The sequence below is a fragment of the Stenella coeruleoalba genome (genome assembly GCF_951394435.1).
Source record: "Stenella coeruleoalba genome assembly, chromosome: 2".
Taxonomy (NCBI): Eukaryota; Metazoa; Chordata; class Mammalia; order Artiodactyla; family Delphinidae; genus Stenella; species Stenella coeruleoalba.
Genome location: NC_137147.1, coordinates 142128561 through 142144992, shown reverse-complemented (window position 1 = coordinate 142144992; position 16432 = coordinate 142128561). Strand labels below are relative to the sequence as shown.

The 16432-nt window shown below is 36.5% G+C and overlaps 1 protein-coding gene across 1 annotated transcript in view; it reads right to left on the bottom strand.

The window, feature by feature from the left end:
- CLPX (caseinolytic mitochondrial matrix peptidase chaperone subunit X) overlaps window positions 1-16432 on the bottom strand; it is a 37742-nt gene that overhangs the window by 12842 nt on the left and 8468 nt on the right. Inside the window, exons 3-8 of the mRNA XM_079915169.1 lie at window positions 15561-15678; window positions 8758-8912; window positions 6419-6578; window positions 4973-5014; window positions 718-894; window positions 185-349 (exon numbers count right to left, since the gene is read on the bottom strand). Of these exons, the coding sequence (XP_079771295.1) occupies window positions 185-349; window positions 718-894; window positions 4973-5014; window positions 6419-6578; window positions 8758-8912; window positions 15561-15678 (817 nt within the window). The remainder of the gene's footprint in view (window positions 1-184; window positions 350-717; window positions 895-4972; window positions 5015-6418; window positions 6579-8757; window positions 8913-15560; window positions 15679-16432) is intronic.

Here is a 16432-nt window from a genome sequence, read left to right as displayed (position 1 = left end):
CATATTATAACATTAAGGCAAAGCAAACTTTGTGGCCCTTGGTATGCTAGAAAATGTTTAACATAGCTACTTTTATATAATTATAGAATTTTACTCCTTGACTCAAAATAAAAATTATATTCTCTTGCTATTAGACTGCTTCCCCAACAGACTATATCTGGGGACAAACTACACTGAAACATACCTTGTTGTGCTTTTTCTACATTATAATTGGCATCTTGGAGCAGTTTGGCAATCACAGATTCAATATCTTCACCTACATATCCAGCCTGAGTCAAAGTCGTACAGTCACAGATAGCAAAAGGGACATCAAGGCATTTAGCTAGGGTTTGTGCCAGAAGAGTTTTACCTACAAATAGAAACAGTAACTAAAAATTTACTAAAAATATGTTGTCATACAATTTCTCTACAAAAATGCAAAACAAATTAAATGTGAAGAATGTATAATAAGAAAAATTAGTGTTACATCTTTTCTCTACTATTACTCAGATATAATGGTACGCTATTTTCATTATTCCTGTTAAGATATTAGGGACTGGCCTAAAGGGCAATACCAACACCTCAAATTCAGTTCTAAGCCCTTTATAACTACCATAAGATTGGCCTTAGATGTTCCTCTTAAGAGTGAGAATCCCCCAGTCATAAGACACAGGTTACAGAATCATTTATATTCTATTTTTTTTAAAATGAGTAGTGATTTTTCAGTAAGTTATTTACCTGACCCAGTTGGTCCAAGCAGCAAAATATTACTCTTTTCAAGTTTTATGTCATCATGGGAAGAATCCAATACTTCACCTCCTCGTTTTTCCTGAGGTATTTGTTGGTTTACTTGTTGCTGCATTGATGCTCCTAAAGCATTACCATGTGGACTAATTCCAGCAATCTGAAGCAACTCTGAAAAAATGCCAAAGGAATTATTAGAGCTTCATTTGATTTTACCTGAAAAAATGCCCAATAAAACCCTACATCTAAAACCAATCACCTATTTAGAAAAAATTTAAATATTCTGACATTTTGCCTTACCTATAAAGGAAGAAAGCCTCAAATTATCTAATGACAAATGTACAATACACAATGATTTTTCAGGGAACCTTAAGCAAAGGAAATGGATTATTTTTACCTTCCTTATTTACATAAACTTGTATGAAGAATATACTTTTACTGAAAAGAAGGCAGTGTAATAGGAGAACAGTGCTAGGAGTCAGAAAGCTTTAGCTTTGGTCCTTTATTTGCCTCTAAATAGCTATATGATCTTGAGCAAGTCATATGTACACTTTGTGTTTCTATGCCTGTGTTTAAGAACAAAACACAAGGGCTTCCCTGGTGGCGCAGTGGTTAAGGATCCGCCTGCCAGTGCAGGGGACATGGGTTCGAGCCCTGGTCTGGGAAGATCCCACATGCCATGGAGCCCATGAGCCACAACTACTGAGCTTGTGTTCCAGAGCCCGCGAGCCACAACTACTGAGCCCACATGCCACAACTACTGAAGCCTGCGTGCCTAGAGCCCATGCTCCGCAACAAGAGAAGTCATCACAATGAGGAGGCCACGCACCACAACGAAGAGTAGCTCCCGCTTGCCTCAACTATAGAAAGCCCACGTGCAGCAACAAAGACCCAACACAGCCAATAAAAAAAAAAACAAAAACAAAACACAATTGATTTGGAGGCACTTTGAAAGATAAAGGTATATTATTTTTTCAGTACAAATGAAAATAAGCAGGGCTGTGGAGAAAGGGAAAAACATTGAACTGAGAAATAGGAAACTTGGGTTCTAGTCTCGGTTCTATTGTAGGAGCATGGCAAGTCACTTAGCTTTACTGGGCCTGCTTCCTTAGTGAAAATACTGAGACATATGACCTTTAAACAGTCTCTTCCACATTTAAAAATGATCCTGTGAGTCTACCAGAGAAACCAACTATGGTAAGATTCATTATCCTTGGCCCTATCTGAATTCCTGATTTTACAGGATCTCAACTGGATCACTGCAGTTCCTTTATTAGAGACATAATCTTAACTATATGGGAATCATATTGTTGGCAAACTAACAGTTTATCAGCTGGATCCCTTAAAAAAAAAATCTTATTCTCACTCTCTCTTGGCTGAAGGAAAGAATCCCAATACTCTTTTCAATTAGCCAGATTTTTAACTATCCATATTGCTCCTGGCTCTCAGCATTTAAGGTATCTGTGCTCATATCATACTTGTTTATATTTTCTGGATTTATTTTTAGGTTGTTTCTAAGAATATCAGTATTTTCCAATGCTTTATTATTATTTTGTGTGTGTGTGTGTGGTACGCGGGCCCCTCACTGCTGTGGCCTCTCCCATTGCGGAGCACAGGCTCCGGACGCGCAGGCTCAGCGGCCATGGCTCACGGGCCCAGCCGCTCCGTGGCATGTGGGATCCTCCCGGACCGGGGCACGAACCCGTGTCCCCTGCATCGGCAGGCGGACTCTCAAATGCTTTATTATTTTAATCAAACCAACAGACAGGGCTTCCCTGGTGGTGCAGTGGTCCGGGAAGATCCCACGTGCCACGGAGCGGCTGGGCCCGTGAGCCATGGCCGCTGAGCCTGCGCGTCCGGAGCCTGTGCTCCGCAATGGGAGAGGCCACAGCAGTGAGGGGCCCGCGTACCGCCAAAAAAAAAAAAAAAAAAAAAAAACCAACCAACAGACAGATGTTCAGCAGACATATTATTATAGTACTATTCTATCTGGCTGTCACTTTCAAACTATCTTTGGGTCACACCCTTTAGTAAAGGGTTATTCTAGTCATCAAAAATAATAGGCATTAAATAAACATTTGAATTTAATTAAATTGTGCTCCATTTGACAGTTAATGATCAGCGAATAAATCACAATGCTATGTCTCAGTACAATTCACATCAGGCAAAAAAAATGCAGTCTATATTAGTTCAGTTAGATAGTTGTCCCTACTAAACAAAAAAAAAAAGAAAAGTTTTTTTTTTAATTTCAGCAAAATCTAGTTAGGAATTGTGACAATATAAGAAGGTGCTTGGCTGAAAAGTAGGTCTGCCCAATGGGGAAAAGATGATTTAGGTAATTTGAACAAAATCACAAGAAGCATACTGACTACAGTGAAATCATATGACACATGTATTTAACTTACTCTATGATTTAAGTATTTTTTAAAAAGGAATAATTTAAATAGTACAGAACAAATGATGTTTGTCATTCCATTTATGAAAATATGCTCCAGGGTAAACTTGAGATAACTCTCCTGTTCTTTCAGTTAAGTCTCTGTTCTTGCATTATCTCTCATTACATAGGCAGCTCTCTATAATAAGGACTATGAGCAAGCAGGCTAGAATAGTTAGTTGTGTGCAGCTCATCAGCTATATGGCCCTAGGCAAACTACTTAAAATTTCTGTGCTTCAATTTTTCTTATACGTAAAATGGTAGTGAAAATAATAGTTTCTGTCTCATAGGTTTGGGGAAGATTAATGAGTATATACATGTAAAACACTTAAAACAGTGCCTGGCAGATAGTTTTATATGTGCTTTGGAAGAATTTACTATTAGTACTACCGTTGTCTTGTGTTTAAGTATTTGTATAACACACAGCCCTTATATGCAAGCCAACTATTTCATTTCGTGCTTAACTTCAGAAAAACTTTATGTTCCAATGATGGAGGAAAAAAGCATCAATCTTAACATGTTAAAAAGACATATGTTGGTCTCTAATATGTGATTTCCAAAGGAACATCCAAGAATTTTTTTTTTTTTTTTTTGCGGTATGCGGGCCTCTCACTGTTGTGGCCTCTCCCGTTGCGGAGCACAGGCTCCGGACGCGCAGGCTCAGCGGCCATGGCACACGGGCCTAGCCGCTCCGCGGCATGTGGGATCTTCCCGGACCGGGGCACGAACCCGTGTCCCCTGCATTGGCAGGCGGACTCTCAACCACTGCGCCACCAGGGAAGCCCCACTACATACATTTTTAAAAAATCACTACATATATATTTTATCAAAATACTCACTATAGACTTTTCTTTAATAATTCATAGTAGCTTCATCAGCCACCTGCCCAAATTTATGAATATATATTGACAGCATATTTTATTACATTTAATAAATCTCATGCCAGAGTTGGTAAACTAGTTATGTTCTCATAGCTCATCCTGAATATATAGTACACTTCAAATAGTAGATGTATAACACTGTTTGGTTCAAAGGCAAATGTAAAATTATCAAACTTTTAAGTGAAAAATGTTCATACTGGCTTATCTATTGTTTTTTGTTTTTTTGTGACAACATGAATCTTCTTATAACTTTGGAACCTTCTCCCTCTGTATGGTAGCTATATCCACCTCCAAAGAATGGGTTCAAGACATCAGAATGGCCACTACCTTTGGTTTATCAGGTCCTTCCACACCCTCCATCAGACCATCTGATGCTTATAGGGGCAGTCTAGGGCTCGCAACAGTGAGTTGGTGCTTATGTATAATTAGCGAGTCTACACTAAGTTTCATAAACACCAAAAAATAAACAGTGTGGTTTCTGGCAAAGAGTAGCTGGAAGATAATCTGCCTCCCCTAAAATTTGTCACTTACAGGCAGACCAACTCTTAATTGTATGGTTTTTTTAAAAAAGGATATAATATTCAAGCTACAGATTTTTAAAAATACAACGTCTGTTAATATGCAGATCTAGAGAAAAACTGCATATAGTACTTTTTATTTCTCTACATTATGCTTTAAGAAATATCACAACAGAAAAGATAAAATCAAATATCTAAAATAACCCAACATCTACAAACTACACAAATTAGCTATGAAACTGTTCCAAAGTTATATATACCACGTATAACAAACAGGCTTAGATAATATACAATATCTTTCTTAGTAATACACAAGCAAATACATGTCTACCATTACTACTGCTGACAAACTTCACTGAGGTAAATCTCAAAAGGAAGAATGATTACAGAGGAGGACCTGAAGAGAGGTCACTTACTTGTAAATCTGTACTCATCCTCCCGTCTTCTTATTTCTAACTCTAAGAAAGAGGATGAAAATGGCAATGTGAAAATATTATATATTTGTTTAATTTAGGGGAACAAACAAGGAGTATTCCACTTCTTGCCCTCTTCCAAATATATTTAAAGTATATGTTCTTTAACGTCCTTTCAGCTTTTCACATTATCAAAGAATTTATATGCTACCTACTTTCTACATTAAAAAAAACCCCAAAGATGCTTAATGATGGCTGTCCAGTTGCTAATATTCACATTTGTCAAATACAAAGCTGCTATCTATTTTAAGAAAAGAGTAGTAATAATTTAGGTCTTTAATAAGAGTTTAAATCCCTCATACTATAAATACCATGTAACCATTTGCTTTTCCAGCACCTAGAAGAGCTTAACTATTAATTTGTTGACTGAAGGAATCAGAAAAAATCATTTTGCTCCATGACTAAACAACGCGATTTGGACCTTATAAAAATGAAGGTTCCAAGTCTTTCAATAGTTACTATGATTTATACTTTCTAAAAAAGTAACTGATCCTACTACATGACTATTTTGCAGTAAGCTCAACCAGTGAACAACTGTCTTCATTAAGCCAATCAGTCATATATTTAGTAGCTACTAAAAGTAATTTAATACTGAAAGTATTTAGCAGAACTCCCTAAAATTATAAAATGATAACTAAAAGAATGTAAAATGATACACTGTAGGACAAATCAGAAATTACAGCTCCCTGGACAAAAAAAACCACACACACACAAAAGACCTTAAAATATTTACACTGTACTCTATTCATAGTTTTTTAAATAAAATCATTCTATTAATATCACACACAATATTGTCCACAGTAAGTTGACATTACACAGTATATTGGTACGTTAGAATCTACCATTAATAGGAATTATACTTTGAATCACTTACAAATTTGCCCTGAACCTTGCACTCTGTAGCTGGGGACTAAAAGGAAAGAGTGCTGAAAATGTTCTGTAAGCTTTATCATCTCCATATATCTCTGACTTAGGCAAATGAAATTCTGTATCCTGAACCCAAAAGGGAAGAACTCAAGAGTCACACAGAGAGCACTGCAATGATCCAGTCATGGGGAAATAGTTGTAGTCAAGTCTACAATTCAAAAATGATGTCTCAATCTGCATACCAGAACCCATGTACATATAACTGAAAACAAAAGTTTTAAGAAATAACACTTAAGTTGTTAACATACTCTGGTATTTTCTACTCACACTTATTAACTCTTTTTTAAATGCTGTTGGCAATGTACTGAAATGATTTCATGAACCACTAATGGGAAGTGATCTGTATTTTGAAAAATGCTGTAGTGTACTAAAAGTATTTTAAGACAAAAGCAAAGAGTTCCAAATAAGGATTACCTCTAAAGCACAGTAATCTCTATTTTGGTCAATTATCAAAACACTAACCTCTAGGAGTTAATGATGTCTGCTTCTCAACTTCTGCTTGCTGTCTCACATTAGCTGGGATATTATTATATATTCTCTTATAATGATTGTATACAGCAACTGAAAGCACCTTCTTAGCAAATGACTGGCCAACAACATACTTGTCGAGGTAGTTATAAATCTGAAAAATGATTAGATATGAACAACTTACTATGAGCTATCACAAAATATGCACATTAAAGTTACATACTGAGCACACTTTTTTTTTTTTTTTGGCTGTACCGTGCAGCACGCGGAACTTCCCCTACCAGGGATTGAACCTGTGCCCCCTGCAGTGGAAGCATGGAGTCTTAACCACTGGACCAACGGGGAAGTCCTATACTGAGCACATTTACTTACAGTTTTAAATTTGAACAAATATTCTCATCCAAAACAAAATGCCACGACTTCCCTGGTGGCGCAATAGTTAAGAATCTGCCTACCAATACAGGGGACATGGGTTCAATGCCTGGTCCAGGAAGATTCCACATGCCGCGGAGCAACTAAGCCCGTGCACCACAACTACTGAAGCCCGCGCGCCCTAGAGCCTGTGTTCCACAACTACTGAGCCCGCGCACTGCAACTACTGAAGCCCGTGCACCTAGAGCTCATGCTCCGCAACAAGAGAAGCCACCATAAATGAGAAGCCCCTGCACCGCAGTGAAGAGTAGCCCCCGCTCGCCACAGCTAGAGAAAGCCCACCACGCGCAGCAACGAGGACCCAACACAGCCATAAATAAATAAATAAACAAACGAATGAATGTTTGCTCCCTTTAGGTTTACAAACAAAACAAAACAAATTGCAAGGGGCATGACACATTATGTAGCAATGATTCAGAGGCCCCACACTTAAAAGGAACAAAACACAATTCTTTTGTTCTCTAGCTTAACAAAGTATCCCTGTACTCTTCTAGTGCTATGCCAGTTTCTATTCTATAAACAATGTCACTGATCCTAATTTTTGAAAGTTAATATTAAAGTCAATTAGAATACCTACACTTGCCACCATGGGTCTAAAGCTATCATCATTAATGTAAATCATTTTTAAAAATCCTTTTTACATGTCTCTCAATAATATGAATAATATTCTTCACAAAGACAACATATTATAAAACTAACCTTTTCAAAATAGGCATTATATAATCAAAGACCATTATACCACCAGTATCAATGTGTTTTAATGCTCATAAACATTTAGCTTCTTCTTAGATATTAACTTTAAAGCTATGCTTTTATCTAAATGGCAATCTAAAAGCCTTATTCTTGGTAGAAACTAAAGCTCTAGATGAAACTTGGATACTGCCAAGAGCTTAGCACCTGGGATAAATTATTTCAGCTTTTAGAAACAGAAATTAACTGTTAATATTCACTAACTCCTGAAAATAGTTATTTTCTAGAACTTTATTCTCTAGAACTTTGACTCAGATGTTTGAAGTCTACACAAATTAGAGGGGAACATAAAGCTTAACAGCTATATTTTCCATTACTTCATTTATTTTTACATGACAAATTCTATAGTCGTTGGCCATATGTATTTTATTACGGTTTTTAAAAATCATCATTCCTCAAAAATTATACCCATGATTTATTAAACCTGCCATAGCACACTTGCAGAGACAAATGCACTGGTACCTAAAAAGTAGAAGAAAGCTAAACCGAAGCAGAGGGTGACAAATGATGTAAGTGTGCAAACATCTGAGATATGGCCAGAACAGAGGGCACACAGCCCAGAGCAGGGCTCCTCCTTCTCAGAAAGTGTACGCCAAGTACCCAATGAAGCTGGTGGTACACTCTGCTGTGTTTCACATGGCCAAATCACAATCCATCTGAGACTCCTAGGAAGAGCCCACACCACAAAAGTCACAGTGCTATACAGGAGAGCCCTGGCACATTGGTCAGGAAAAAATTACTTGCTTCCACTGTTAGCCCGAGGCTGTTTTACCATAAAGTAGATTAACTTAAGGGGGAAAAATTGCAGGCTGGTGTTATTTAGGGGCCCAAACTAACAAAAATAAATCCCCAGCTGCTCTATTTTAAGGATATCATTTTAGATTAACTCAGCATTAACACTACTTTAATAATCATCAACTATATTTCATTGCTACGAATACAGTAATCATGACATGGGAAAACAGCAATGGATTCCATACCTGAATTTCAAGTATCAAATATCAGTAACAATTTAGCCAGGTATAGTCCATATTAAGAACTTATAACACTTGTTTAGATACTAGTATTAAGATTCAATATAAACTGGAGGGAGGGGAGCAATGAAATGTTTTCAAGATAAAGTGCTTATAAGACTGAACTAAGACCTATACCTTTTTGGGGGGAGGAGGTGGTTTCTGTTGGAATGCCAATTTTACAGCTTCTGCTGCTGATTCAGGTTCTTTAATTATGCTTTTCTTTGAGTCTGCTTCTGATAGCACAACAAAAAAATGATGACATTTTTCACACTTCACAAAGCGGGTGGATGCTGTAAAAGGACAGAGAAAAATAATTCAAATAGTGTTTAACCTTAAAGACTCATTGAAATTGAAACCTACATACTTGACAAAAATGCTTGTAGTTCACTCCACTAGCCACAACAAACAGCCTAGTTTATACCTAAAATAGATGATAAAGATGAGTTCAGTAAACTACACTTTGTTCATTTTAACTAGGTTCTTTCATTTTGTGATAGACTGCATCTAGAGAAAAGATCAGTTGAAATGATTTCGACTTCTCCATTCGCTAAAGTTTTTTTTTTTTGGCCGCACCACACTGCTTGCAAGATCTTAGTTCCCCAACCAAGGATTGAACCCGGGCCCTCGGCAGTCAAAGCGGGGAGTCAGGGACTTCCCTGGTGGTGTAGTGGTTAAGAATCCACCTGCCAATGTAGGAAACACATGTTCGATCCCTGGTCCGGGAAGATTCCACATGCCGCGGAGCAATTAAGCCTGTGTGCCACAACTACTGAGCCTGCACTCTAAAGCCCGCAAGCCACAACTACTGAGCCCACACACCACAACTACTGAAGGCCGCGCACCTACAGCCCATGCTCCGCAACAAGAGAAGCCACCGCGATGAGAAGCCTGCACACCGCAACGAAGAGTAGCCCCCGCTCGCATGGTAGAGAATCCCATACAGACTATTAACAGATACAGAGCAAAAGGTACACAGGAATTAGTTACATGTTGGTAGGTCTAGGTATACATTTTTATGTTACCTTTGTGTAACCTAACTAGACAGGTAAAAAGAATTTTTAAAACCATGGGAATCTCTGTCCTTTGGGAATATTATAACTACCTATCCATACATTACAAGAAAAACTGCACTGGCAAGCACACCTCAATCTTCACAAAATAATCTAAATTTTTAAAAAATAGACAATTCTGCATTTAAAAAATAAATTTAACTATTAATTCAGCCAATTTAATTCTTACGTGTCTGTTCTTAAACACAAGGCCAAACAAAAATACATTCTGTATAAATTCTAGCCACAAATTTTAAACTAGATTAGGGGTCATTTGTGTATTCCATTTATCAATCACCTAGTAAGTGCTTCCCTAAAAAAAAAGATCAAGCTATACCAAGTACCTCTGATTAACACAAGCCCAAACACGTTATCACCATCTCCCATCAGTGGGAAAGACAGTGGCTTTAGTTTAGGATAAGGCACCAGTAAACAGGGGAAGGATTAAAGGGCAGAGAAGCCGCTAATCTAGTTCAGGCTGTGTGACAGAAAAATCTGGCCTGAGAACACAAGAACAAAGTATTTCTCTGAAGATACTAGGTGAAAGGGAAAGAGAAACACTGACAAATAACATTCCTCTCTGCTTACTGTTTGAAGGGTTGCTTAAATTCTACCTGAATACTTGCAATACAGTTTTACACTGAAACATGTGCAACATATACCCAAGTTCAAGGATTCGATTTTATTTATCAAAATGCTATTTCAAAAAAACAAACAAATAAACAAGCATTGTAATGCATATTTTTTACTCCTAAAAACAAGGGGCAAAATCTGATTTTGTTAAATCATCAGAGGATAAATAAACCTCCTTCCTTTAAATGATTACTACAGGTATCCTATATTCCTTTATAAACAGAATACTGATTCCAGTAAACATGCTTGTATAATATACCCACGACAGAAGAAAGACTACCTTAGTAAAACCTTTTTCAGGATATTTGCTTAAATGAAAGTTCTTCATGATTTTGAAAAAGTTTCAGGGTCAAACATAAAATCTCCAAACCACTGCAGGAAAGTTTATTCTTAACCTATGAGAAATGTAATTACAGTAAGCCTTCAGAAAGTATTATATACATAAAAATAAAAACCAAAGGCTCTACCCAAAAGCAAAACATGCACTATGACTCTGTTTAAATGAAGTATAAGAACAGGCAAAACCAATCTCTAGCGATGGAGGTCAAGGTAGTAGTTGCCTTGGGGAAAGAGAGGTTAGTGACTAGGAAAGAACAAGAGGGAGCCTTCTGGGGTGTGGGACTATTTGACATGTAAATCCATCAAACTGTACATTTAGAATCCATGCACTTTCTTTCCTTTTCTGTAAAGAAATTATATCTCAATTTTCTCTTAAGTTAAAATAAAAAAGAAATAAAGAACAAAAAACAGAAACAAACAAACAAAAAACAACTAAAAGCTCTACCTTAAATAAAAGTAGGGATGCTATTCATGTTTGACAAGTTATTTTTTAAATGGGTAAGAAAAAACTAAAAAATATATATCATTATAATCAAGAATCTTAGATATTATTTCAATTTCTGATGATTTTCTATACATTCATAATGGTATCTATAAAAATGGCATTTTATTTCTACAGTCAGTCAAGCAAGAGTAATACCACTATAAGAAAACATAAAAATCACTACAAATATACTTGTGAGATGAAATATGTACAGCAAGATCAATGAGCTAAGAACAGTTTCTACATTAAAAAAATGACAATGAAAGTTATATGAAATTCAAATTTCAGTGTCCATATACAAAATTTTATTGGAACATAGCCATCCTCACTGTTTTACATTGTCTATGGTTGCTTCTGCACTATAACAGCAAAGAAGAAAAGTCACAACAGAGACCATATGGCCCATAAAGTCTAAAATACTTAATATTTGGCCTTTATAGTAAAAGTTTGCTGACTCCTGCTATACAGCATTTAAAAGGAAAGGAATACCCATAGAATGAGAAAAAATATTTGCACATCACGTATCTAGATAAGGGTCTAGTATTCAATATACATAAAGACCTCTTATAGCTCAACAATAAAAAGATAACCCAACTTAAAAATGGACAAAAAATTTAGTCTTTTCTCCAAAGAAGATATACAAATTGTCAATAAGCACATGAAAAGATGCTTAACATCTTTAGTCATTAGGGAAATGTAGATCACAACCATGATGAGATACCACTTCCCATCCCTATGATGGCTATAATAAAAAAAGACATAGGGCTTCCCTGGTGGCACAGTGGTTGAGAGTCCGCCTGCCGATGCAGGGGACACGGGTTCGTGCCCCGGTCCGGGAAGATCCACATGCTGTGGAGCGGCTGGGCCCGTGAGCCGTGGCCACTGAGCCTGCGCATCCGGAGCCTGTGCTCCGCAATGGGAGAGGTCACAACGGTGAGAGGCCCGCGTACCGCAAAAAAAAAAAAAAAAAAAAAAAAAAACTATATTAAAAAAAAAAAAGACATAAATGTTGAAGAGGATGTAGAGAAATTAGAACCCTTACACATTGTTAGTGGGGTTGTAAAATGGTTGTAAAACTACCACCTCTGTAGCAGTTCCTTAAAAAGCTAAACAAAGTTAACATTTCACCCAGCAATTCCATTCCTAAGCATATACCCAAGAGAAGTAAAAACATAAGTACACACAAAAACTTGTAAACAAATGTTCACAGTAGCATTATTCATTCATAATGTCCAACAAGCAGAAACAACTCTCAAATGTCCATCAACTGATGAATGGATAAACAATGGAAATACTATTCAGCCATAAAAAGCAATGAAGTACTGATACATAATACAACACTGATCAACCGTGAAAACATGCTAAGTAAAAAAAGCCAGATATAAAAAGTCACATAATGTATAATTCTATTTATATGAAATATCCAGAATAGACATATCCATGGAGACCACAAGTAGGTTAATGGTTGCCAAGGCTGGGAGGGGAAGAGGTGGAAAGTGACTGCTAAGGGTTATGGGGTTTCTTTTGGGGGTGATATAAATATTCAGGAATTAGATACTGGTGATGACTGTACAACTTCATGGATATACTAAAAATTCCTGAAATGTATACTTTAAAAGGGTGAATTGTATGGTATGTGAATAATAATAGCTCAATAAAAAATTAAAATTTAAAAGAAAGAACTTGTATGTATTAACACACAAAGCTCTCAAAACACTGCTGAGTTGGGAAAAAAAACAATTTGCAGAAACATGAACAATATGAAACCATTTATGCTTTTTAAAAGTTATGTGTTCAATGAAGACATATTACAGAAATATATCTTTAGCATTATCTATAATGCTCTACTTTTTTTTTTACAAAGGGAGATATACATATGTATTCCTCGGGTAATTAAAAATAATTTAAAAGGACAAAAAAAGTAGACACTTAAACAGGCCATTCACAAAAGAATTACAAGTGACTAAGAAGCACATAAAAGAATAAAAACAAAAACAAACAAAAAGCACATAAAAAGATGTTTATGAACTAATAACTAATAAATGCAGATTCAAACAAAATGAATAACCCACGTTCAAACAACATTCTTTAGAACCAGGATGATCCAATTTTCAGTGAGTAGACACAGAAGATCCTCAGCATTCAAAAGGGATACATTCTGGAGAGACTTTTATTATGGGCCAGCAAAACCAAGGAAGAGGGCCTCACTGTTGGGGATTCTTTCTTCTATGCAGTACAGCTCCAGAGGAAAGGGACAGTATCATGCTCATCTGTGTATTTCCTGGGCCTAGCAGTGTCTGACTCAACAGATGCTTTGTAAGAATGTACTCTTGTTTTACTCTTTTCTTCCATATTCTCTACTCCCACATCTCCCTCCCTAATTATAATTCCCAAAGGAAACAGCCTTGAGTTGATTAGATAACACTAAAGTATAGTGTTTTTTATCTAGATAATCTCTAGGGAAGGTGGGAATCTGTACGTTAACAATCACCTTCAGTGATTAATACAACCTGGAAAGTTATGAAAACACTGTATAAAAAGAAAAATTTAATCTCAAGAGGAGCTAGTTTATCCCTAAAGAATTCCAGTTGGTACAAAGGACAGGAACTTCTGAATAGGAAAGGAATTTCTGAATAAGATGTCTTCACTGCTCTATAACCTTGGATGAATTACTTAAACTTAATTTTAGCTACTTCATTTATAAAAATGAGGATATTCCCTGTTTTGGCAAAAATAAGATTGTGAGAATAAAATTATACATACTGACATTTATTAAATGTTAGTTTCTTTCCTTTTCTATTCTAGGAAATCATTTTTAGAGTAGAATTATAGGTCTATAAAGGTTGAAATCTTTCTTTGGGGAAAAAAATGGAAATTTTCTTGATTAAAACATGTAATATGACACTGCCAGTATGAACTGAGCAATCCTCAGACATTTTGGAATTTTACTATATGACACCAATGTGTTAAAAGTAAATGTTATTTAGAAGTTATATCATCCAATTCTACCACTTTCATTTTATGTTGCAATCCAAATTAATTTTCATTCATACTGATTCTTCTCTTTGATCTCTTACTAGGCAAAGCCACAAAGAGAACCTCATATAGAATGGTACCACTTTAAAGGTCTTTCCAAAATTGTAAAGATATGCTACATGTAATACATTTTCATATAGTGGCCAATTAATATTAATGATAGATGTGAAAATGTAACTGAAGTCTCAATATTTCAGTTAGAATATAGAGAATCCTCTCTAGTTAATCATCAGAAACTGAAACTTCTGCCAAGCCTGACCGTCAATCTTTTCACAATTGGATAGTATAGCAGGTACCATGGTAGTGCAAAGTAATTTACTCTTGAGTCATTACCATCAACTCTAATCATGTAGGAAATGATTTATCTGATTCATTAAATAAAATATCAGCAGTAGCATCTCTGCATTTCAGAAATAGTTACTGACACTAACAGCAAAAATAGGACTATTGGGGCTTCCCTGGTGGCGCAGTGGTTGGGAGTCCGCCTGCCGATGCAGGGGACACGGGTTCGTGCCCCGGTCCGGGAGGATCCCACGTGCCGCCGAGCGGCTGGGCCCGTGAGCCATGGCCGCTGAGCCTGCGCGTCTGGAGCCTGTGCTCCGCAACGGGAGAGGCCGCAGCAGTGAGAGGCCCGCGTACCGCAAAAAAAAAAAAAAAAAAAAAAAAAAAAAATAGGACTATTGATGTCTTCCTTCTCTTAGTGTCTGAATCACTAATAATTATCAGACACTTCTTAGAACTGAGGACTTAGCACCTCTGGTAAGTACTCAGAAAGGGAAAATACCTTAATATTTGAATAACTGACAATCTCCAGCTATATGAGATGCTTAATAGGTATCTGAAGAACAAATACAGAATAAATAAGCCTTGCTTCTTCTACAGCTTAATGGTTACATACATGAAAAGCCACAAAATCCAAATTTAAAATAAACACATGTAAGCAAAATAAAGAAGCAAAGAGGGCTTCCCTGGTGGCGCAGTGGTTGAGAGTCTGCCTGCCGATGCAGGGGACATGGGTTCGTGCCCCGGTCCAGGAGGATCCCACATGCCGCAGAGCGGCTGGGCCCGTGAGCCATGGCCACTGAGCCTGCGTGCCCAGAGCGGGAGAGGCCACAACAGTGAGAGGCCCATGTACGGCAAAAAAAAAAAAAGAGAGAAAAAAAAAAAGAAGCAAAGAGTTTTCTTAAATTACCTTATACCACAGTGCAAAGCATTACTAGTCCAGGAGATTTTTAGTATCCGGTGAACGTAAAAGACTAACGTAAGTTCAGGAAGAAAATAATTCTAGTTTATATAATGTATGTATTTATAATGTATATGTTTATACAATGTATATAATGCAAGTAACGACTTACAGAAAAGGCAGGGAAAAAGAAGAACAATAGAAGAATACTTACACACAAAGGTCTCTACGTGTGTGCACAAGTCTCCACATTTAGGACAGCGAAGCTGGTTTCCACCTTTCCCAGAATTCCCAGAGCCTGACTTCTTACTGCTTCCCTCACTTGCTGATTTCTAACGTTGTGGAAGACAAAAAAAAAAGGAAGAGTCAATTATTACTTTCAGGCAACCACCATGTAACTTAAGTATAAACAATATTGTTTGTAATCTTATAATGTTTACAATTTTTAGAATGGAATTATTAGTATAATTTATATCTCTATTGTCACTGGTGTAAAAACAATAAAATCAGTTCTAGTAAACACATATATTTACTGCACTCCTTCTTTACATGGTATGTGCCAGCATGTATAATTAGCTTTTCTGCAATGACAATCAATAAACACTACGGGAAAAAAATCAATAAGCACTAGTAAATTAAAAAAAGTTACTATAGGTAAAAAACTACATTTCAATGAAATTGAATCAGGAGTTATTATCCTGGCAAGTAGTGACTCAACTTTCTTGAATCTAACTTTTATCATCTCTAAAATGGGGATAATTTCACCTACTTTAGAGGGTCATTGTTAGGATTAAGTGTGGATATGAAAGCACCTAGCATTTTGTCTCACATATATTAATAACTCAAGTGTTGTCAAATTCACATAATAAAAAAAAATGATAACTCACTGACCTAATACAATCACCAATCATCTACTTGCTAGCTACAGAGTAGCCTAACATTAAGTCATACAGATATCTAAGATTTTGAGGTAGAGGATGAAGTAAGGTTTATACTATCATGAGTTGTAAGAACTGTGTGGAAGCAGAAAATGATGGTTATTCCCAATCCAACCAACCATGAGACTGACTACATAGATTATTTTTT